We start from the raw sequence: 17941 nt of genomic DNA, 5'->3' as shown, positions 1-17941 counted from the left end.
TATGTTAGTATTTTTATCCAAATAATATATTTGAAAGATATGAAAGATATTATTCTTAAGTATTTACACAAATTTTAGATAAATTGTCGAAATCTGTCTAACTTTTATTTCCCGCGTTTACAGGCCTGCGCCGGTTTTGGCGCAGTATTGCCAACGTCGCTCATAATTGTCAAATTCAGCGATTCTATTGAGTGAACCGTTAAAACTGGGAAAAGGCAGGTGTTTGACTTCGGACACAAGTGAAGTTGAAGTAGGTTGAGGTAGCTCAATAACAATAATTCCATTTGATTGAATTTGAACTCAAACTGGACTATTTAACATACAATTTCAATTTTATTTGGAACCAGTAACCACTATATAACATTGTAATTTTGGTATCTTTCTGGTCCCAGCACTCGGTAGTTAATTCGTTGGATTGGTTAACCCTGACCCTGTCCAGCATTTCATTTGATTTGGCCATTTTGGAACCACCTCGGGCACCGTGTTTTGCTGCTCCAGCTCGCCTCGGGGCTCAGGCGAGATGCAAGGTTTAAAGTGATACAAAGCTTACATAGTGCAAGCCAAACCAGCTTAGTCCAGAATTATTGTTGAAGTTTTGCCTGTCCCGTAACTCATTTGGTAGAATGTTGGGCATTAGTATGTTGGAGTCCCGATAGTGAGAGCCCGGGTATGATTCGAACCTGTGCTTGATATTTGAGGGTCCCGATGGATATGGCTGTTTTGAAGGGCACATTAAACTAGGGTGTTTTTCCTTGAATCAGTTGGCTCTAAAGTCCAAACCCTGATGATATCTGAAGTGTTGGCACCTCTGAATCACAAATGCCATTGTCTTTCATTATCATCGACTTCAAACATGTTTCTGTGCTTTGTTTTCTTTCTTTTCTCATGATCCAAGCTAAACAATTCTTGAAAAATCACACAATTTCTAGGTATTTGTGCAAAAGAATCATATACAAGTTTTCTTTTAGCTAATGGCCTTAAAAGAGGATAAGGTTAATTAACATTATTATTGCTTAAAAATTATTGCTTTAAAGTGGTAATTTTTATTTATGACATAACCAGCTTATCCTACCAGTGCATTTATGTTATGTGATGATGAAAGGTACCTGCTGCTTTTCAGAAGTAATTAGTTTGAAGCTGGTTGCTGGCTGCTGCAATTAAATGATGTCTAAGCCATTTGCTGGTAGTTGTTAAGGGACTAAGTTGTGTGCTCCAACCTTTGCTCAAACTGAGAGGTAAGTCTTCAATGCATTTTATTGGCTCAAGAAATAAGTTTGGAGATCCAACATTGTATTTGTTGTTCCCAGATGATCTTAGAGTTCAAGACCTCAACACTTAGTCAGTATTTTGGCCATGGCCAATGAACAGTAGCATAGCAGTGAACATTTGAGTGAACATTTGATACTTTTGACAAATGGCCAATATTGCATTGATAAACATTTCTTGGATATAGCTATTTCATTTTAATACTAGTTAATATTGTCAGGTCTTTTTAGTTGCTGAGCTCCCTAGGTCCACTCAGGTCTATATGTCTCAATTTACAATATTCACAGGTAGCATGAGTGTTGTCACCTCTCATGGATGCATTCTTATTTTGTTATTGAATATTGAATGAGACTGAGGATAGAGGCCAATATGGGTGCATGGGGCTGGGGACAAAATTTTCATTCGTCATTCATTATTACTCACACTCACAAATACCAGCTTCATTGTGACCAGATCCACACCACCTTTGTCTGGGTCGCCATCAGCTACTTTGTGTTGGTGTAAAGCATATACACAAATCCACTCAGTGCTACTCACCCCGACCCTCAGATGATGCACCGACAAGTGGGCGGCGGGAAGCGGATTCGGATGGACGAGGGTCCTCCGACCGACTACGAGGCGCCGCCCATGACTCCGTACAGTGAGATGGACCCGGCGACGCCTTACTCGGTACCGGCCACGCCCTACAGTCACATGGAGCAGACGCCGGTGCACCAGTGAGTACAGACGAACTGAGAGGGTAGGAGCTGCGGGGGAGGATGGCAGTGTGAAGGAGAAAGGATGATGAGAAGTTGGGATGGTTGGATGATAATGTTGTAGAGGTCTCATGTTGTTGAATAAGGTTTACACAAGAGGACAAGTCGTAAGAAAGGCTTACATACTACATAGCAGAGAAGGTGGATTAAAAGATGGGACTATGCTCTTTTCATGTATGTTTTACTTCATTATTCGTATAAAATTTTTGGCTATGAAACGGCTGGGGGTGTCCCTAGTTTCCTCGGACGTTCCTCGAAACCACGATAGAGGGCACTGCTGGGTGTTTGGTTTGCTGGGGTGGCGCTTGGACAGCCAGTTAGCTAAGTGCTGAAGGCTGCGAAAAAAAAACGAGTGGTGGGTCTGGACAGCACTCTGTGTGAATGTTGTAGAAATGTGGTGCGGTTTACAGGCGCTGCCCGGCCTTATGACTTCCGACTAAGCTAGTGTCGGGATGTGTGGTCAGCTACCGTGGAATATGAGATGTAAACAGCAAAGCGAACTAAAGGCTTGCTTGTTGATGTCGAGGCTTCGCCAAACGACGAGATCTAAAGGCATCACTCCATTCTACTCCGCTATTTTTGTGTCTTAATAAATTAACTGCATGGACCGTCGTTGGTACAGTCTAGGGGTTCTGGTGTAAGTCTCAGCAACGGCATTTCAGAGACTGGCACCAGTGATATTTGTGCGAAAAAGCCGAGCACTTGATATGCTTAGAATGAGAAAGATCCCCGGAATTATGCCTGACGTAAATTATTGGTCGGTGTGGACAGCTAAAATGTATCTGGGTTTAGTTATTACGAGCGAGCGAGGGCAGCGAGCGAGCGAGTTCATACTGAATTAAGGGAAAATCCTGAGTATGAGCGGCCGTGGGGACGCTCTTCAAAAGCTAATATCTTAGGAACGGGACATCCGATTGACAAGCGGTCTTCTTTACTGAATGTCACTTGGACGTAAAAGTTATGTGGTGTGATGGCCACCATGCGTTCTTGCCAACCACCGCACGTGGCGCGTGGTAAAGTTGGACATTTTTTAAGAACCCCCAAAATTGCAACCTCAATAACGGCACAACGGTTGGGCCGATTGAATTGAAACTCGGTACACAGTTAGGTCTCCATCAGATAATTCATCTGCATGTGTTAAGGTTGGGGTGCTACAGCACGTGCGCACGTGCAGGGGGCGCTCCCAGACCTCGAGAACGGCTGGGCCGATTGCGCTCAAATTTGGTACACGGTTGGGGACCAGTTAGTAGGGTGCCGTGCAAAAGTCAGTTTGGACCCCGTTTGCACGTGCGCACGTGCAAAATGCGGCTTCCAGATCTCAGGAACGGCCGGGCCGATTGCGTTCAAATTTGGCACACCGCTAGCGACCGCTTAGAAGGGTGCTTTCTGCTTTGCACAAGCCCGTTGGAAGTACCCTCTCGCCCTTGCGCACGTGCAGGGCTCACTATCTCGCTCGCTCGTTCTTCGCCCAAAAGGCGTTATACTGGTTCGTTTGTTACCTAATTTGAAGTTAGATGATATCTACATAAATTTAGGGGAAAGTACGTTTTGTTTTTGGATTATGAATTACCGTTTTATTGCATGCTTGATTTCATAATTCATAGTTCACAAAGATCCTTAGTTCGTAGGTTCACCCAACCGCAGTATCTGTATTAGCTTTACATATATAAAATCCAAAATACTGTACACAATTGACAATGTCACATGCCTAGTCACAACGGAACCAAACTCCAAAGTCATTTTTAATCACACGCCCACACACGCTTAGCTCTGAACTGATATATTTGTGCAAACTGCAAATATAAGTTGACTGCTCAGACGAGACCCTCTACCTCTATTTGTGCACCCCTGCTTGGAACGAAACACGGCGACATCGGCGCAATTCATGTACGCGCGTTTGTAGCATTCCTTCCCGGTGATGCGTTTCTGCCTCAGAGGTTTGACCGGTCAGACTTCTCCAGGATATTATCGGTTATATCCTCCACTTTGGTCACACCTGTAAACAAAGAAAATTATTATCAATGAGTGGTGTGATGTGCTGTGCTGGTTTTTGGATTTTTTTTTTGTTAGCCGTTCTGCTTTTCGATTTTGCGTCTTTATTGGGCTAGTCCAACTACCGGGACCAGTTAGGTTTATACTTTTTGTCACATGCACAATGTATTTGTCAGTCACAGTGGGTAATGCGTATCCTGCAACCCTTTCTGTCTATTGGCGGCTAATGTCCCGCGATGTAGAATAATTTGGTCATAAGCCCTGATCGTCTGCCTGCCCCCGCCAACTCTAGTCTGTCTACCCAGTCTCGTCTACCCCCCCCCCCCCCCGCCGCTCGCGGTCAGTTGCTCACCGCAGAGTCCCATGGCGAGCCGCAGCTCGTCTCTGAGCAGCGTCAGCGCTAGCTGCGCTCCGCGCTGGCCGTCGTACGCCAGACCCCAGAGCATCGGCCGTCCCACGAACACCATCTGAGCGCCCAGCGCCAGCGCCTTGATGACGTCCGTGCCGCGGCGCACGCCGCCGTCCATGAACACGGGCAGGCGTCCGGCGAGCGCGGCGACCACGGGCCGCAGGGCGTCCACGGCTGCCAGACAGCCGTCCAGCTGCCGGCCGCCGTGGTTGGAGACGATGACGCCCCCGGCGCCGTGTTCAGCCGCCAGCAGCGCGTCCTCGGGGGTCATGATGCCCTTGACGAGCACGGGTAGTTTGGTGATGCTGCGCAGCCACGCCAGGTCGGTCCAGCACAGAGACGGGTCGAACTGACTGGTCACGAAGTGGCTGATGCCCGACGACTGCTCGACGCTGCCCTTGACGTTCTTCTTGTATTCCTCGTCGAAATTGGCCAGGCTGTGGGCATGCACCCAATAGTAATTTTTGTGTTGAGATTTGACTTATCTCTTTGAGCAAGATGTCAACTTGGGGTTAGTTTGACGATTTTGAGACAAGCCGTCAGTAATTTCTGAACATGCGGTTTTTATTACATCTTAGTTGAGGGCGAGGCAAGACTGGGAGTTGGTTCGATGGTTGCCGTTACTATATCATTGAAGTGCGTCGGCGGTTAGATTATTGTTTATCACTCCGCAGGTAGCTGTTGACCCGTCCATCTACGTCCCTCCATATACGACAGATAATCGGTCTTGATCTCATAAATGCACACTTTGAAGCAGAGCTGTAGACGCAACAATCCCCACCTCTCCTTGACAACCCACCTGAGGTGCGGCGGCAGTTTGAAGCCGTTCCTTACGTCGGCCAGCCGTTTACCGAACATCTGAGCGTCCACAGTCAGCACCAGGGCGGAGAAGCCGGCCCTCTCGGCCCTCTCCACCATCCGCTGCGTCATGTCACTGCGGATAGGGGGCGACGTCAGTGGTGGAGCGGGGATCAAGTGGCGGTAGTTTAAGCTCTGCTTTGCATCTTTATTTGAAGACAGCAGAGCAGCGACTCCGTCCTGGGATGGCTCATGTTCCAATCGTTCCAATCGTATTGGTGTTTCAATCAGGTGTTCCAATCGTGTTGCTTGGACGACATGTTTATTCACCATTAACTTTTTACTAGGGAAAAGTCGAAGTCGTCACTCGAACTCTAACCCATCAGCATCGTCTTTCGTTAAATAGTGAGGGGGGGGGGGCTTTACGATTCTAAGCGCTTCTCACCGGTTTTTCAGCACGTAGAGCTGGAACCATTTGACGGCTTTGGGCGCGGCGGCTGCCACTTCCTCGATGCTGCTGGTTGATATGGTGCTCAGTGTGTAGATGGTCCCCATCGCCTCCGCCGCTGTGGTGGACGGGACAGAGAGGAGTTTTATAGGCATGGGTTTTAATGGAGAAGCGTTGCTCGATACTCGTCAGTTCGTCCATTTTACCACCTACGTTTTTATCCGTGTTTCGAAAATAATTGCTTCTATTTTACTTAAAAGGTGACATAGAATCGCTCGAATCGGAATCGCTAACAACTTGTTTCGCTAAAGCTGTAAGGCTAGATTTTTGTTGTGGTAATGTCCAGGCATTTCATCACTGATTGATTAGTGTTATAAGACGTTTTTGGTCTATTCTGGAGCTTGCCGGCTCGTTTATATGTAGAAGCCGTCTGAGCGTGAGTGCTTACCTCTGGCATTCGCGCACTCTCCGTCTGGGTGAGCCAGTTTTTGCATGGCCGACGGTGCGACGCCGATGGGTATGCTGACCCGGTGACCCAGGATGGTCTGGGTCAGGTCAACGTGTGAGATGTCCACCAGAGCACGTGGTCGGAGACGGTATCTGCACAGAAACGCATAAACTTAATAGTATGCACTTAATGGTATGCTTTGCAACAGGGAAAAGGCGAACTATGGGAGAGGGATTTTAAACACGCTGATACTAATGCTGACATTGGTTTTATATGGCAGGGCAAAAAATCAATGAAGGTGGTCACAGAGGACTCGCCTGGATGGCCCATTTTTAAGCAGGCACTTGATTGTTTTCAAATGAAGCGGCTTTTAAGTCTAAATAATCATACGCTCTTTGTTTGGAAAACTTGATCTCTGTTCGGCTGCAACTGATTCTGAGAACTGAACCCTGTAGTTGGCTGCCTTATCAGACTAGCATGTGTGACTGATGATGACCATCACTTAAGCTGTGATTGAACGGCCATCTGTGTCCGGTCAGCTGTGACAGGCCGATTCTGTCCTATCCTATCCTACCGCCCCATCCTCCCCACACGCTTACCGCTGGTAGGCGGTCACGTTCTCTTTGAGCGTCTGCTCGGCGTCCGCTCCGGCGTTGTAGTATCCATTGGTGTTTTTGTCGAGCCGGGCCAGCGCCGACCGTTCCAGGTCGTCGATACAGCAGACCACACTAGACATGGTCTGTGGACGGGAGTAAAAAGAAGTAACTGTGGAACTGCGCGCCCGGAGCATGCAACGCGAACGGACAGAACGGGGACTCGTGCGCAGCGGTGGTTGGTGTTTGGTTCTGTGAAGCGTGCGCTCAACTGCGCAGCGTGGCTGTTATCTGTCAGTTCAGTTTTATCAACACTTTTAAATGCAACTAGCAATGCATAACGGCCATCTAAACTGTTGAAACAGTCCTTTAAAATTCATTTAGGGACACGAGCGTCTATACTTATGCATATAGAAACCGTCTATCCAGAAACGTCTTGTAAATCGCCGCACAACACCGACTTACCTGTGTGGGTGGAGCTGGTAGCGCGCTCATTTCGCCTGATCCGAACCCTCCGCCGCTGTCGCCGCCCGCGTAGTGCCGCCCCTGTCGCCGGGCACTACTAGAAGTAAACTGGGCGGCGCAGCGGGCAAGGTCGGCGCGACGAGCGCCTGCGCCGCTTGGAGCGGGGGGGGGGGGGGGGTGGATGGCTGCCAGAGCAGAGAGGCCCAATGAGGCGCCAGGCGGGATGTCGTGTTGAAAAGACAGCTACGAGAGAGGAAGTAGATGTTTGCGAGAACGCAGAATTGTTTCCGTCAACGTGGATGATGCTCAACGTTTGGCTGATCTTTAAATAATAGTTTTTGGACTATTGGGTTTAAAAGAGCTACGAAATGTGGCGCACGCTTACCCTGGCTGCCCCAAGCGTCGATGCTTGCAAACAATGCGTATCTCTCCGTCGAGATGCACCGTGTGGGAAATTATTTTATCTCGATATAAATAAGCGACATAGTGGCACAGAAAAATGGGGAACGGTATACTTGTGCTTACTTTGAGAAGCATTTTCTTCGGATGTCGGATTATTGTCCCTAAGCCCATGCGCCTCGTATAACACCACCATCGTCGTATTTCAGGCCTCAGTACCAGGGCGTCGACTATGCGGCTCAGCAGCATTACCAGCAGCAGGGTTACGATGCGGCGGCGTTCGACGCCCAGCAGCACTTCCAGCAGCAGCAGCAGCAGCAGCTCCTGCTGCACCAGCAGCAGCTGCAGCAGCAGGCGGCGGTACAGGTGCGCGCCGACATGTGTGCGGACAGCTGGATGCGAGACGGTCGCCGGTGCTGCGTTCATGGAGGGATACTAGAGGGGCGTTGCCTAGAAATTTTGTTAGTTTTGATCAAAAAACTTTGCAGCGTCGGTTGAAGTTTGTGTAAAGCTTTTAGTTTCAGCAATACACGCATGTGTTAACGTATGTGTATTTTGTATAATTTTGAACCCACCAAGTGTTGGTGTTAAGTTCCGCCACGACCCTGTATTTCAGCAACAGCAGATGTACGCTGCTGCTGAACTGGAGCAGCAGCAACAGCAACAACAGCAGCTCCAACAGCAGCAGCAGCAGCTCCAGCAGCAGCAGCAGGCGGCGGCGCAGGAGGAGCAGCAGGCGCCGATGCTGTCTCCGGAGCCGCCACAGCAGCAGTACGAACCGATCCCGCCCATCACCATATCGATGACTCGCCGCGGCAGAGGACGATGTGAGTGTAAAGGGAGGAAGTTACGGACTCAGGATGTCTCTATTCTCTAGGAGTGAGTTTGGGTCGAAGGGACGGATTGTTATTGATGTGCAGCTTTGAGCATGTGTTTTAGAACGGCACAATTATCAAGGGCTGACAGTACGCGGCTACAGGTTTGACGGTGTGGCGTCTGGTTCACTGAATATGTGGCGTGGGAATGAACTGCTGACTGACAGCTGTCGCTTCCTGAGGGCGGGTGGGGGCCGTGAATGGGGGGGGGGGGGGAAGGGGGTGCAGGAAGGCAAGCATGCATCTTGGGAGGCATAAAAAAAGAAATCTGCTTTGCGTTGCATATTTTTGTCATCGATTAAATCTGTGCAGCATTCTCATTGGGTGATCAGATTCACGATGCTTCTTGACGAACACAGGCTTCGCGGTTACTTATTTTGAATTCTTCCGCCAGTAACCAGTTGATCAATTAATTCTGGCTCTTGTGTCTCCTCCCCACTTTGTCATCTGTCGCCACTAACTCCTTCCCCTCCCTCCCGTACAGCGGCTGTGATCAAGCGTCCCGCCGAGCCGGCCGCCGAGCCTATGATGCTCGATGACGGCCCGCCGGGGAAGCGTACCCGGGCCGGTCGCGCCGGCCGCGGCCGCGCCCACGAGCACGGAGTCGGTGACGAGGAGCCCAGTCTGTACAAAATCGTCAAGGAAGGCCGTTCACTACTTCAGGTGGGTGGAGTGACTCAACTCGGAGTGCAGAAGATGGGGCATGATATAAGCGGATGTATTGAAGTGGCATTATTTTTCGTACACATATACTTTGTCGTTAGTCTTGTGGCATCAGATGATGCGTTTCTAACCAACTTCGTATTGAGTCTAAATATATTTAGTCGCACCATGAAACGTTAAGGCATCTTAAACCGGTAAAGTAGTTTCGCTGTCGGTATGAAATTAATTTGGCATCTTTGTAAACTGTCAAATACTGCTGACAGATTGCTTTGTCGATACAACACACATTTTACCCACCCGCCGTCCTCATCTTCTTCAGACCGTAGTAGACGAGTGGATCGACCAGTACAAGGTGAACCGGAACGTGGCGCTGCTGGCGCTCAACCAGTTCTTCATCACCGCCTCCGGCTGCAAGGGCGTCATCACCGCCAAGATGCAGCAGACCATGGAGGACGTGGCCATTATCAGAAAGATGACAGAGGAGTTCGACGAGGTTCGTGATGTTTTGGTGAAAGATGGGGCTTGATCTTTGATTCTCGGTTATTGTTTGTGAAATCGCACAATACTCAACTGATTAATTGGTACTACTGAACGCAAAAACGAATACTGTGTTTAATATCGCCGCTATATATGTGTTGTTGGTTTCCAATTAACTCAAGAATGAAGGATGCATCAATCTTCCCTACATTTCCCTCAAGCACGGCACAATACCCTCCCAACTGACTAATCGTCCTTCCCACGCAGGAATCTGGCGAGTACCCTCTGATCCAGACGGGCCAGCAGTGGAAGAAGTTCCGCGCCAACTTCTGCGACTTCGTGGGCACGCTGGTGAAGCAGTGTCAGTACAGCATCATCTACGATCAGCATCTGATGGACAACGTCATCTCGTTCCTGACCGGGCTGACCGACTCGCAGGTCCGTGCGTTCCGGCACACCGCTACACTGGCAGGTCAGTCTTGGTGTAGAGCGGATCCTTAGAAATGGGTGGACTGAGGGTTGGTTGTGGGAATATTGGGGGTGTCTGAGTTAGACCATAGACCTTTGTATGTGTATAGACTAGAGGTTTATGACTAGACTCATGATTGAAATTTACGAATTCATGTGGAAAAGAAGGGTTTTGCAAGGAGGAACTTGTGCCTTGGGGTGAGAGCAGTTCAGCTGAAACTTTTGTCGGCAAGATGATTTTACATTGACGTATATTGGCGTTTCACGACGTTTTTTATTCGATATTTTTTTTTTTTTGTCATTTCACAATACTCCACCAAAATATGGTGATGGGCGCGCCTTTTCTTTTCCTGACCGTCTATCTTCCCTCCCCAGCGATGAAGCTCATGACGGCACTGGTGAACGTGGCCCTCACCGTGTCCATTAACCTGGAGAATACCCAGCGACAGTACGAGGTGGAGCGACAGAAGGTGGGTCACCCCTCGGCCCTCCGTCCCTCCCCGCTCACCCCAGCAGCTGCTGTCCCCTGAGGGCAGCTGGCGGGACAGTCCGCGGTAAGAAGGTGAATGCATAGTTGGAACCTCAACTGTGTCGTTGACCAGCGTGTGGTCTTATGAAAAAAAACACTTTTCTCTTTATTCACTGCTATTGGATATTGTGGCGGGGCTGCCTTCAAACAATGCTGAATGGAGCATCTGTGAAAGAGACTCGTTATGGTAGGCGCTGTGGGTTTTTGAAATGTTATATGGTTGTTTGGTCTTTTAATTAATCGTGCCATATGTCTTGCGTTTTCACCACTCATATTATTTTGGTCCACTAATTCATCAGTTTTTGTCGTTTGCTTGTATATTGTTTGTTGATGAAAATTGCGTTTATGTGTCGATCGCTTTCATGGCGGACTTTTTGTATGATATTGCCTTAAAAAGCTTAAAAAAGAATTTCTCACTTCCATGGGTGTGACGTAGTAAAATGTAGCACCAATTAATCGGGCCACTTATTCAACCATCAATATCCTTACCTCTGAATCAGTTTCCACCTTTTTTCGCCGCAGCGCTGTCGAAGTGACTTCTCCGGAGCCTAGGCGTATGTCCGACCGTCCCCACGCTCAACGCTAACCCCATATCCCTCATCGTGTCCTCAGTCGCGGGAGAAGCGCGCCCCCGACCGTCTGGAGCAGCTCATGTCCAAGCGCCAGGAGCTCGAGGAGAACATGGACGAGATCAAGAACATGCTGACCTACATGTTCAAGTCGGTGTTTGTCCATCGGTACAGGTACGAAGAAGTCATTTTTGTCAGCTGTTCCGTCCTTTGGCCATCGCTTTTGAATACGTGTTTAGTGCGTGGGTGTCGGGTGAAACCACGACAATAAATGTCCTTTCACGTCGTTGCTAATAGGCTCATCGACCACAGATGATCTTTTGTACGTTTGCATTTGGCGTGGGCCGCGCCTTGGCACCTGTCATAACTTGTTCCTTTCATCCCGACTTTTCATTTGTCGGCGTGTCAGTTCATAAGTGATGTTTTCATTTGCTTATGCCCTGTGACAAATGTGGGTAATATAGCCTGTCCGTTGTCACTATGGTGAGCCGTGTGATAGCTCCATTTCGCTGTCACCCTACAATTGGTACGCACGGTCGCACACGTCCTTTTGTCTTTGTTCTTTCAATAGTGCGTGACAACTGTAGATTTATCTTCATCTAATCCGGTTTAGCGCGACTACCATGCTTCATATGTATTCACTGGTGGGGCGTGTCGACAAGATAACGCAACAAATCGATGTCCAGCTTAAAATTTATCCATTGAACGTCTTTCTAATGGGCGCAAAATGACCTTTGCTGTCGGCGCGCACTAAAGCCCCCAATAAACAAACAACAAACAAACGTCTTTCTAATATGGCATCGTTGCAGACTGTTATCTCAATAGAGGGTCTCTCAGGCCTGTCTCACAGCCGTCTCGTATCGGCTGTCCCTCGTGATAACTAATCTACTCTTTTTACCCTCTTCCAGCATAACCTCCCAATTACTTCTCTGGCCTATTACCCCAATTACCCCGTCTTCCCAGGGACACGTTACCCGAGATCCGCAGTATCTGTATGGCCGAGATCGGCATCTGGATGAAGAAGTTCCACCAAAACTTCCTAGACGACTCGTACCTCAAGTACATTGGCTGGACGCTGCACGACAAGGTCGGAGACGTCCGACTCAAGTGCCTTCAGGTGAGTCGAGGGTGGACGGAGAGGAGAGCTTGTGAGAGGCGAAGTCGCCACTGCCGCTTTTACCGCGGAGGATGAGGTCGGTTCTGAAATATTATATTGTTTTAGGTAGATTTAGGTTTAGCTTTTAGGTTTTCGATGACGAACTTGTTCTGTCTTTTTTTGGATGACTCCTTCCAGCGGAAAACCGCGCCTCGGATTCGCTTCGAAAACTTGCAGCCTTCAGAATATGCTCCTAATTCCTGTGTTAGCATTCTTCTGCGACGTCTCGCCACATAGTATGAACTATGCGGTGGAACTGTATCGCTGCGACGTCGTAATCTGACGTGCTGATGACGTCCCTTTCACAGGCGCTGCAGCCGCTCTACTCGTCCGAGGAGCTGAAGGGAAAGCTGGAGCTCTTCACCTCCAAGTTCAAGGACCGCATCGTGGCGATGACGATGGACAAGGAGTTCGACGTGGCCGTGCAGGCCGTCAAACTGGTCATCAGCATCCTCAAGTGAGTCGCGGTGGCATCGGGAAGCCGAGAACCCAGTGTGAAACGTTGACAAAATGTTTAAGAAAGATTTTTGATGTGTTTCCATCTGTTGATCCTCGGATTAGCGACCGCTCACAGACAGCCAGAGCATGATTCTTCTGTTTGAGTCTGTCAGTAAAGTATTTTGCTTTTGCGTGCAACTCGTGCACAAATCCTTTCAGCTCACACGTTTTTACTGTCTTCAACTCGGCGGACCTTTATGGACATTTACTTGAAATTTCTTACCTCTTCTAGCGTTGACTGACGCTGACTAGTCCTTCATGACTTAATCTCACTGCCACTGACTTTGCCGCCCCGCCGCCGCCAGGTACCACCGCGACATCCTCTCAGACAAGGACTGCGAGCACGTGTACGAGCTGGTCTACTCGTCTCACCGTGCCGTGGCGCAGGCGGCCGGTGAGTTCCTCAACGAACGGCTCTTCATACCGTTCATCCCTGACGAGGTGCCCCCGGACAGCCTGCGCACCAAGCGCGGAAAGCGGCGCCGGCCAAACACGCCGCTCATCAGGGATCTGGTGCAGTTCTTCATCGAGTCGGAGGTGAGGAGAGGGAGAGAGGGTAGGAGGGAGAGAGGGAGGGAAGGTAGATGGAGGGCGAACACGATATGGAACGTGGGGTATCATGGTTGAATGGTGTTACGAGATGTGCCAGGGAAAGGAAGGAAGTGATATAGTGTCACGGATAGTCTCATAATTATACACAACACACATACACAACACACATTAAAGTCTAACAGCCGTACTTTGTTGGACTTTAATGCCAATCGATGCATGCGTTGTCAATGTGATTTTTCATAAACCCATATTCATTGCTGGTGTCCAGTTGAATTACGGCTTGAAACGACTTATCAGAAACTTGTTCGGCAGACATTCACACATTATTATCTGTGACCGCTTGGACATCACGCTGGCCTGACCTGTACCCACTACCCACCCGTCGTGCAGCTGCACGAGCACGGCGCCTATCTGGTGGACAGCCTGATCGAGTCGAACGCCATGATCAAGGACTGGGAGTGTATGACTGACCTGCTGATCGAGGAGCCCGGTGCCATGGAGGAGCCGCTCGACGACAGGTCAGAGCTGGGCGTAACGCAGATGGAGTCCCACGGGTGGGGTGGGGAAGGGGCTGTCGATTCTCTATTGCAGCTCGATGTGTATTGTGTATTGCATAATCACACTACTGAATTCTCTGCGAAACGACTCGGCGCAATATTATATGCAAAATTATAATGATTTTTGTCTTGTTCGATGAAATTATTTTGATCTACATATTAATATTTTTTCCCTATTTAGCTTTCTATGTAGTCCTCTTCAGTCTTTTCAGTCCGAACCCACCTCACTACATTCATTTATTGGTGTCAGCGTTAATACCCGTAATATCAATCACGTACGTATTCCTCCATGATCTAACACTGCTGACCCGCCTCACAGGCAGGAGAACTCGCTCATCGAGATCATGGTATGCGCCATCAAACAGTCGGCCACCGGCGAGCCTCCGGTGGGCCGCGGACCCATCCGCAAGGTGCTCTCGGCGCGCGAGGCCAAGCAGGTGTCCGATGACCGGGCCAAGCTGACCGAGCACTTCATCACGACGCTGCCCACGCTGCTGGCCAAGTACATCGCTGATCCGGAGAAGGTGGCCAATCTGATGACCATCCCGCAGTACTTTGAGCTGGAGATCTACACCACCTCGCGGCAGGAGAAGGTAGGGATGGAATAGGCGAAGCGAGGACGGCGGGAATGATTTGAAGTGGTGCTAGGGGTTTGCACGAAAGTGCTTTCGGCATTATTTGACGACTTAATTTCTATGCAGCGAAGTAGTGTATTGCGAAGTGCCGTCTTATATGTTGTGAATTACCGCTTTTTGTACTGTTAAAGCACCCGCGTATGATGTGTCATCACTTACAATAAGGTTCTAGCTTTTGTGACGAGCTGATGGACGTGCTCAATTTCATTGTTTGTTAATTTCTCACGGCGACCACCGCTTCCAGTCGCCGCTTGGGACATGTTTTACGCCTAGCATTCCGTGGATCGTAGGTTGGATAATTGCTGTGCTGTAAAAGTCGTAACATCTTGACTGACTAGCCCTTATCTTTGCTCCTTTCTCCGCTGTAAAACCTGGAGGTCTTCTGTAGAAGTGTCAGTAAACCACGGTCAGCCACTAACCCTCCCCCCTTAACAGAACCTGGACGGCCTGCTGAAGCTGTGTCAGGAGATAGTCGACAAGCACACGGACCGTGACGTGCTGGACACGTGTGCCAAGACGCTGGAGCTGCTGTGTCAGGAGAACAACGCTATCCATAGCCGGTGCAACGTGGCGCGTGGCACCGTGATCGACATGATCGTCAACAAGTACAAGGAGGCCATGGACGACTACAGCTCGCTGGTGGCCGGGGTGAGATAGGGCGGCGGGAAAAGGGGGAGTGAGGGGAAAGGCAAAGGGAGTGGATGGTGTAGAAGCTGACGAGTAGCTTGCGTGTGATAGGAGGAATTATGTCGAGGAGAGGACTCGAGGGAGATATAGGCGGATGAGTAGGAAGTAATTTTCTAGAATGAACTCGCCCATGCTGCCAAATGCCAGTACCAGTGGGCTGCCGTTCTGGCACGGGCAACGCGCTCTACATTGCTGGGACTCATGAGGGACTCATGAGGATAACTGTTAACTCTCCGTATCACAACCCTCACGTCCCCCGTCCTTCTCGCCTTCCCTAGGAGGAGGAGCCAAACGAGGACGAGATATTCGCGCTGACGAGCAGTCTGAAGAAGGTGGCCATCTTCTCGTCGTGCCACAACCTGGGCCTGTGGAACATCTGGGACGGCCTGTTCAGGATCGTCGAGGAGGCCAAGGACGGCTCGTCCACACTGCCCGAGGAGGTGAGCAGCGCGCCGCTGGGCTGGCGGGCCAGGGGGTGGTCGATGCTTCGCTGAGGGCAGTTGGTTGTTGGTTGTAGGAGTATTCAGTGGTCAGATTCAGGGTATAGAACAAGCGTCAAAGAGAAATGCATCTGCCGCATCGCTCATATGTCGTCACTACTCCCTCGTCACCTGTCCGTCCATAGGCGACGCGCCACTGCATCTCGGCGTGCATGTTCGGCATCATGTGGGACCTGCACCACGTGGAGGAGACGTCCGACTCCCTGAGCACCAACAGCCAGGAGGTGGAGACGCTGCAGCGCCGGCTGGCCGCCTACATGGAGACGGCGCAGCAGCTGGTCTCCAGCAGCCCCGTCAACCAGTTCAGGGAGGAGGTGAGACTGTCCGGTCACACAGTGCTGTGGGAGTCTGGTCGCACGTTTTAGGGAGGAGGTGAGAGTCTGGTTACCCAGTTCAGGGAGGATGTGAGAGTTAGTGGTCGTAATCATTTCAGAGAGAAGGTTCCTGAGGTTCCAACAGCCCCGTCGCTCAGTGAGTGGTATCCTACAGTTAACACATATTAACAAATGATAAGAATAGAACGGGCGTTAGCGTGCAAGTCGTGTAGGGTCCTGTGCCTGCTGCGTGACCTGCAGACCGGCCTGAACTGCCCGTTAAATAACGTTCATGACTATATTATTGTTCTTGACGTTCCGTTTAAAGCCAACATTGTTCGCACGTTCACTCCGTTTTAATCCGTTTTAATCTAACATTGTTTGCACGTCCTATTCACTCTTGTGTCGTGTGTCACCCGCAGTCTTACATCTCCATCTGCGACCTGCTGATCGTGTTCTCCAGCCAGCTGGCATCGAACGCGCACCTCAAATCGCTGGTCTACACACCCGACCGCACCATGCAGGGCATGCTCAACGACTTCATACAGACCTACGTCTTTGTCGACGACGATGACGGTAAGAGAATGGAGAGATGGTTTATGATGGTTGATGTGCCATCTGCACAATCGACCAGGTTGTCACTTCAGTCTGCCCTAACTAACAATCTAGCCAAGCTATCTTTGTTGTCTTACGGGCTTTCTCCTATACGGGCTACCTCTAACCACCCATGCAGCTTAACCTCTAACCAGCCGTGACCCTTGACCTCTGGCCCACAGAGGAGCAGGACGAGCACACCAAGATTGAGGAGCTGCACAAGAGGCGCAACTTCCTCGCCTCGTTCTGCAAACTCATTGTCTACAACGTGATGCCAACCAAGGCGGCCGCCGACGTCTTCAAGCACTACGTTCGGGTAAGTGCCGCTGCGCCAGTTCAGTTAACTGTTGTTACTTGCGCAATAGGTTCTGCGCATCTCGGAAGAGTGGATTAACGTATATTATTTGATCTAAGCGATATAACGGCGCCTGGATGCCCTCATTAGCTCAGTGGTTAGAGCACTGGTTTTGTAAACCAGGGGTCGGGAGTTTGATTCTCATTGGGGCAGCGCTGCATGGTGGCAGTTTTAAAATACTGTGCCACTGGGCCGAGGAGGCCCATTGAAATGCTGTGGAGCGCGTTCTCCGCTCAAACTGCCCCTGGGTGTCAAATGTTGGGGACTGGGGTTTGTCCACTTTCAGTGTCCACATCAGTGACATGCTCCTCTACAGTCAGTTCAGCACCAATGATAATCAGCTGAGTGAGGCTTAGTGGTTCCAGACTCCAGAGTATGTTCCAGTGACCTCCACCCGTCTTTCCTTCCCAATCCTGTGGTCGATTACGGTATGTTCAGCATTTTAGTGAAGTGGAGAAGGCAGCAGAGCAGCAGCTGAGCAATTGCGTGCAGTGTTTCATTTTTCAGCCTTTTTGGTGGCAAATCACACCTAATGGGGAAAATATTTTCATCCCTAAAATATGAATGACCAACTTTACTTCATCTCTGAAAAGAGTTTCATGTATTCCCAACAGCCAGTTCACTTGTCACTTGACAGTTGATGCACCCACATCCTTTTGTTCCACACCCTGTCAAGATCCTGACATGAAATCCTGGTTTATCAGTTAGCATAAAAATTGGCATTACACCATTTTGCAAAAATACTGCACTTATTTACTTTCTTTTTTTCATCCTAGGATTTTTTTCTTCATCGGCACACCCAACCAATACACAATTTTAGAACACTGATTGCGTGACACAGCTATCTAGAGACGTTCGTTTCAATTCTGTTGTGAGGCGAATAATTCTGCAATGTAAGTTAGAGCTCGACGATACGATGTCCTTTTTAGTATAGCTTAC

The 17941-nt window shown here is 49.5% G+C and overlaps 2 protein-coding genes across 16 annotated transcripts in view; one reads left to right on the top strand and one right to left on the bottom strand.

Moving 5' to 3' along the window:
• The first annotated feature begins 146 nt into the window (after nucleotides 1–146).
• Nucleotides 147–17941, top strand: part of LOC122384268 (cohesin subunit SA-2-like) — a 26094-nt gene continuing 8299 nt past the window's right edge. For 2 of the 15 annotated variants that reach the window (XM_043371469.1, XM_043371481.1), the window contains exons 1-20: nucleotides 163–250; nucleotides 1121–1235; nucleotides 1816–1982; nucleotides 7783–7939; nucleotides 8190–8400; nucleotides 8933–9111; nucleotides 9431–9604; nucleotides 9856–10060; nucleotides 10432–10526; nucleotides 11198–11328; nucleotides 12118–12271; nucleotides 12619–12767; nucleotides 13114–13345; nucleotides 13751–13878; nucleotides 14237–14510; nucleotides 14988–15200; nucleotides 15518–15679; nucleotides 15865–16053; nucleotides 16476–16629; nucleotides 16830–16963. In XM_043371469.1, coding sequence (XP_043227404.1) covers nucleotides 1816–1982; nucleotides 7783–7939; nucleotides 8190–8400; nucleotides 8933–9111; nucleotides 9431–9604; nucleotides 9856–10060; nucleotides 10432–10526; nucleotides 11198–11328; nucleotides 12118–12271; nucleotides 12619–12767; nucleotides 13114–13345; nucleotides 13751–13878; nucleotides 14237–14510; nucleotides 14988–15200; nucleotides 15518–15679; nucleotides 15865–16053; nucleotides 16476–16629; nucleotides 16830–16963 — 3108 coding nt within the window. In that variant the 5' untranslated portion in view covers nucleotides 163–250; nucleotides 1121–1235. Of the gene's footprint in view, nucleotides 261–296; nucleotides 347–1120; nucleotides 1236–1815; nucleotides 1983–7782; nucleotides 7940–8189; nucleotides 8401–8932; nucleotides 9112–9430; nucleotides 9605–9855; nucleotides 10061–10431; nucleotides 10527–11197; nucleotides 11329–12117; nucleotides 12272–12618; nucleotides 12768–13113; nucleotides 13346–13750; nucleotides 13879–14236; nucleotides 14511–14987; nucleotides 15201–15517; nucleotides 15680–15864; nucleotides 16054–16475; nucleotides 16630–16829; nucleotides 16964–17941 lie in introns of those variants that run through there. The other 13 variants (XM_043371468.1, XM_043371483.1, XM_043371473.1 and 10 more) reach the window with 11 other exon arrangements.
• Nucleotides 3639–7334, bottom strand: LOC122384270 (peroxisomal (S)-2-hydroxy-acid oxidase GLO3-like). The gene is made up of 7 exons (XM_043371486.1): nucleotides 7175–7334; nucleotides 6716–6855; nucleotides 6117–6268; nucleotides 5666–5786; nucleotides 5222–5356; nucleotides 4366–4859; nucleotides 3639–4017 (listed from the first exon to the last, which is right to left on the bottom strand). Exons 1-7 carry the CDS (start codon nucleotides 7202–7204, stop codon nucleotides 3953–3955), a joined length of 1137 nt encoding a protein of 378 aa, XP_043227421.1. The 5' UTR covers nucleotides 7205–7334; the 3' UTR covers nucleotides 3639–3952.

The sequence above is a fragment of the Amphibalanus amphitrite genome, unplaced genomic scaffold (genome assembly GCF_019059575.1).
Source record: "Amphibalanus amphitrite isolate SeventyFive unplaced genomic scaffold, NRLGWU_Aamphi_draft 000185F_arrow, whole genome shotgun sequence".
In the NCBI taxonomy this organism is placed as follows: domain Eukaryota; kingdom Metazoa; phylum Arthropoda; class Thecostraca; order Balanomorpha; family Balanidae; genus Amphibalanus; species Amphibalanus amphitrite.
This window is presented reverse-complemented; position numbering and strand designations above follow the sequence as displayed.

What these genes read in the sequence shown, in the direction of transcription:
- LOC122384270 (XM_043371486.1), bottom strand. Translation starts at nt 7,204, where the DNA reads ATGAGCGCGCTACCAGCTCCACCCACACAG. An exon ending in AGAGTGCGCGAATGCCAGAG is followed by an intron (nt 5,787 to 6,116) that starts GTAAGCACTCAC and finishes CGTCCACCACAG; the next exon opens with CGGCGGAGGCGATGGGGACC. An exon ending in AAACTGCCGCCGCACCTCAG is followed by an intron (nt 4,860 to 5,221) that starts GTGGGTTGTCAA and finishes GCATGCCCACAG; the next exon opens with CCTGGCCAATTTCGACGAGG.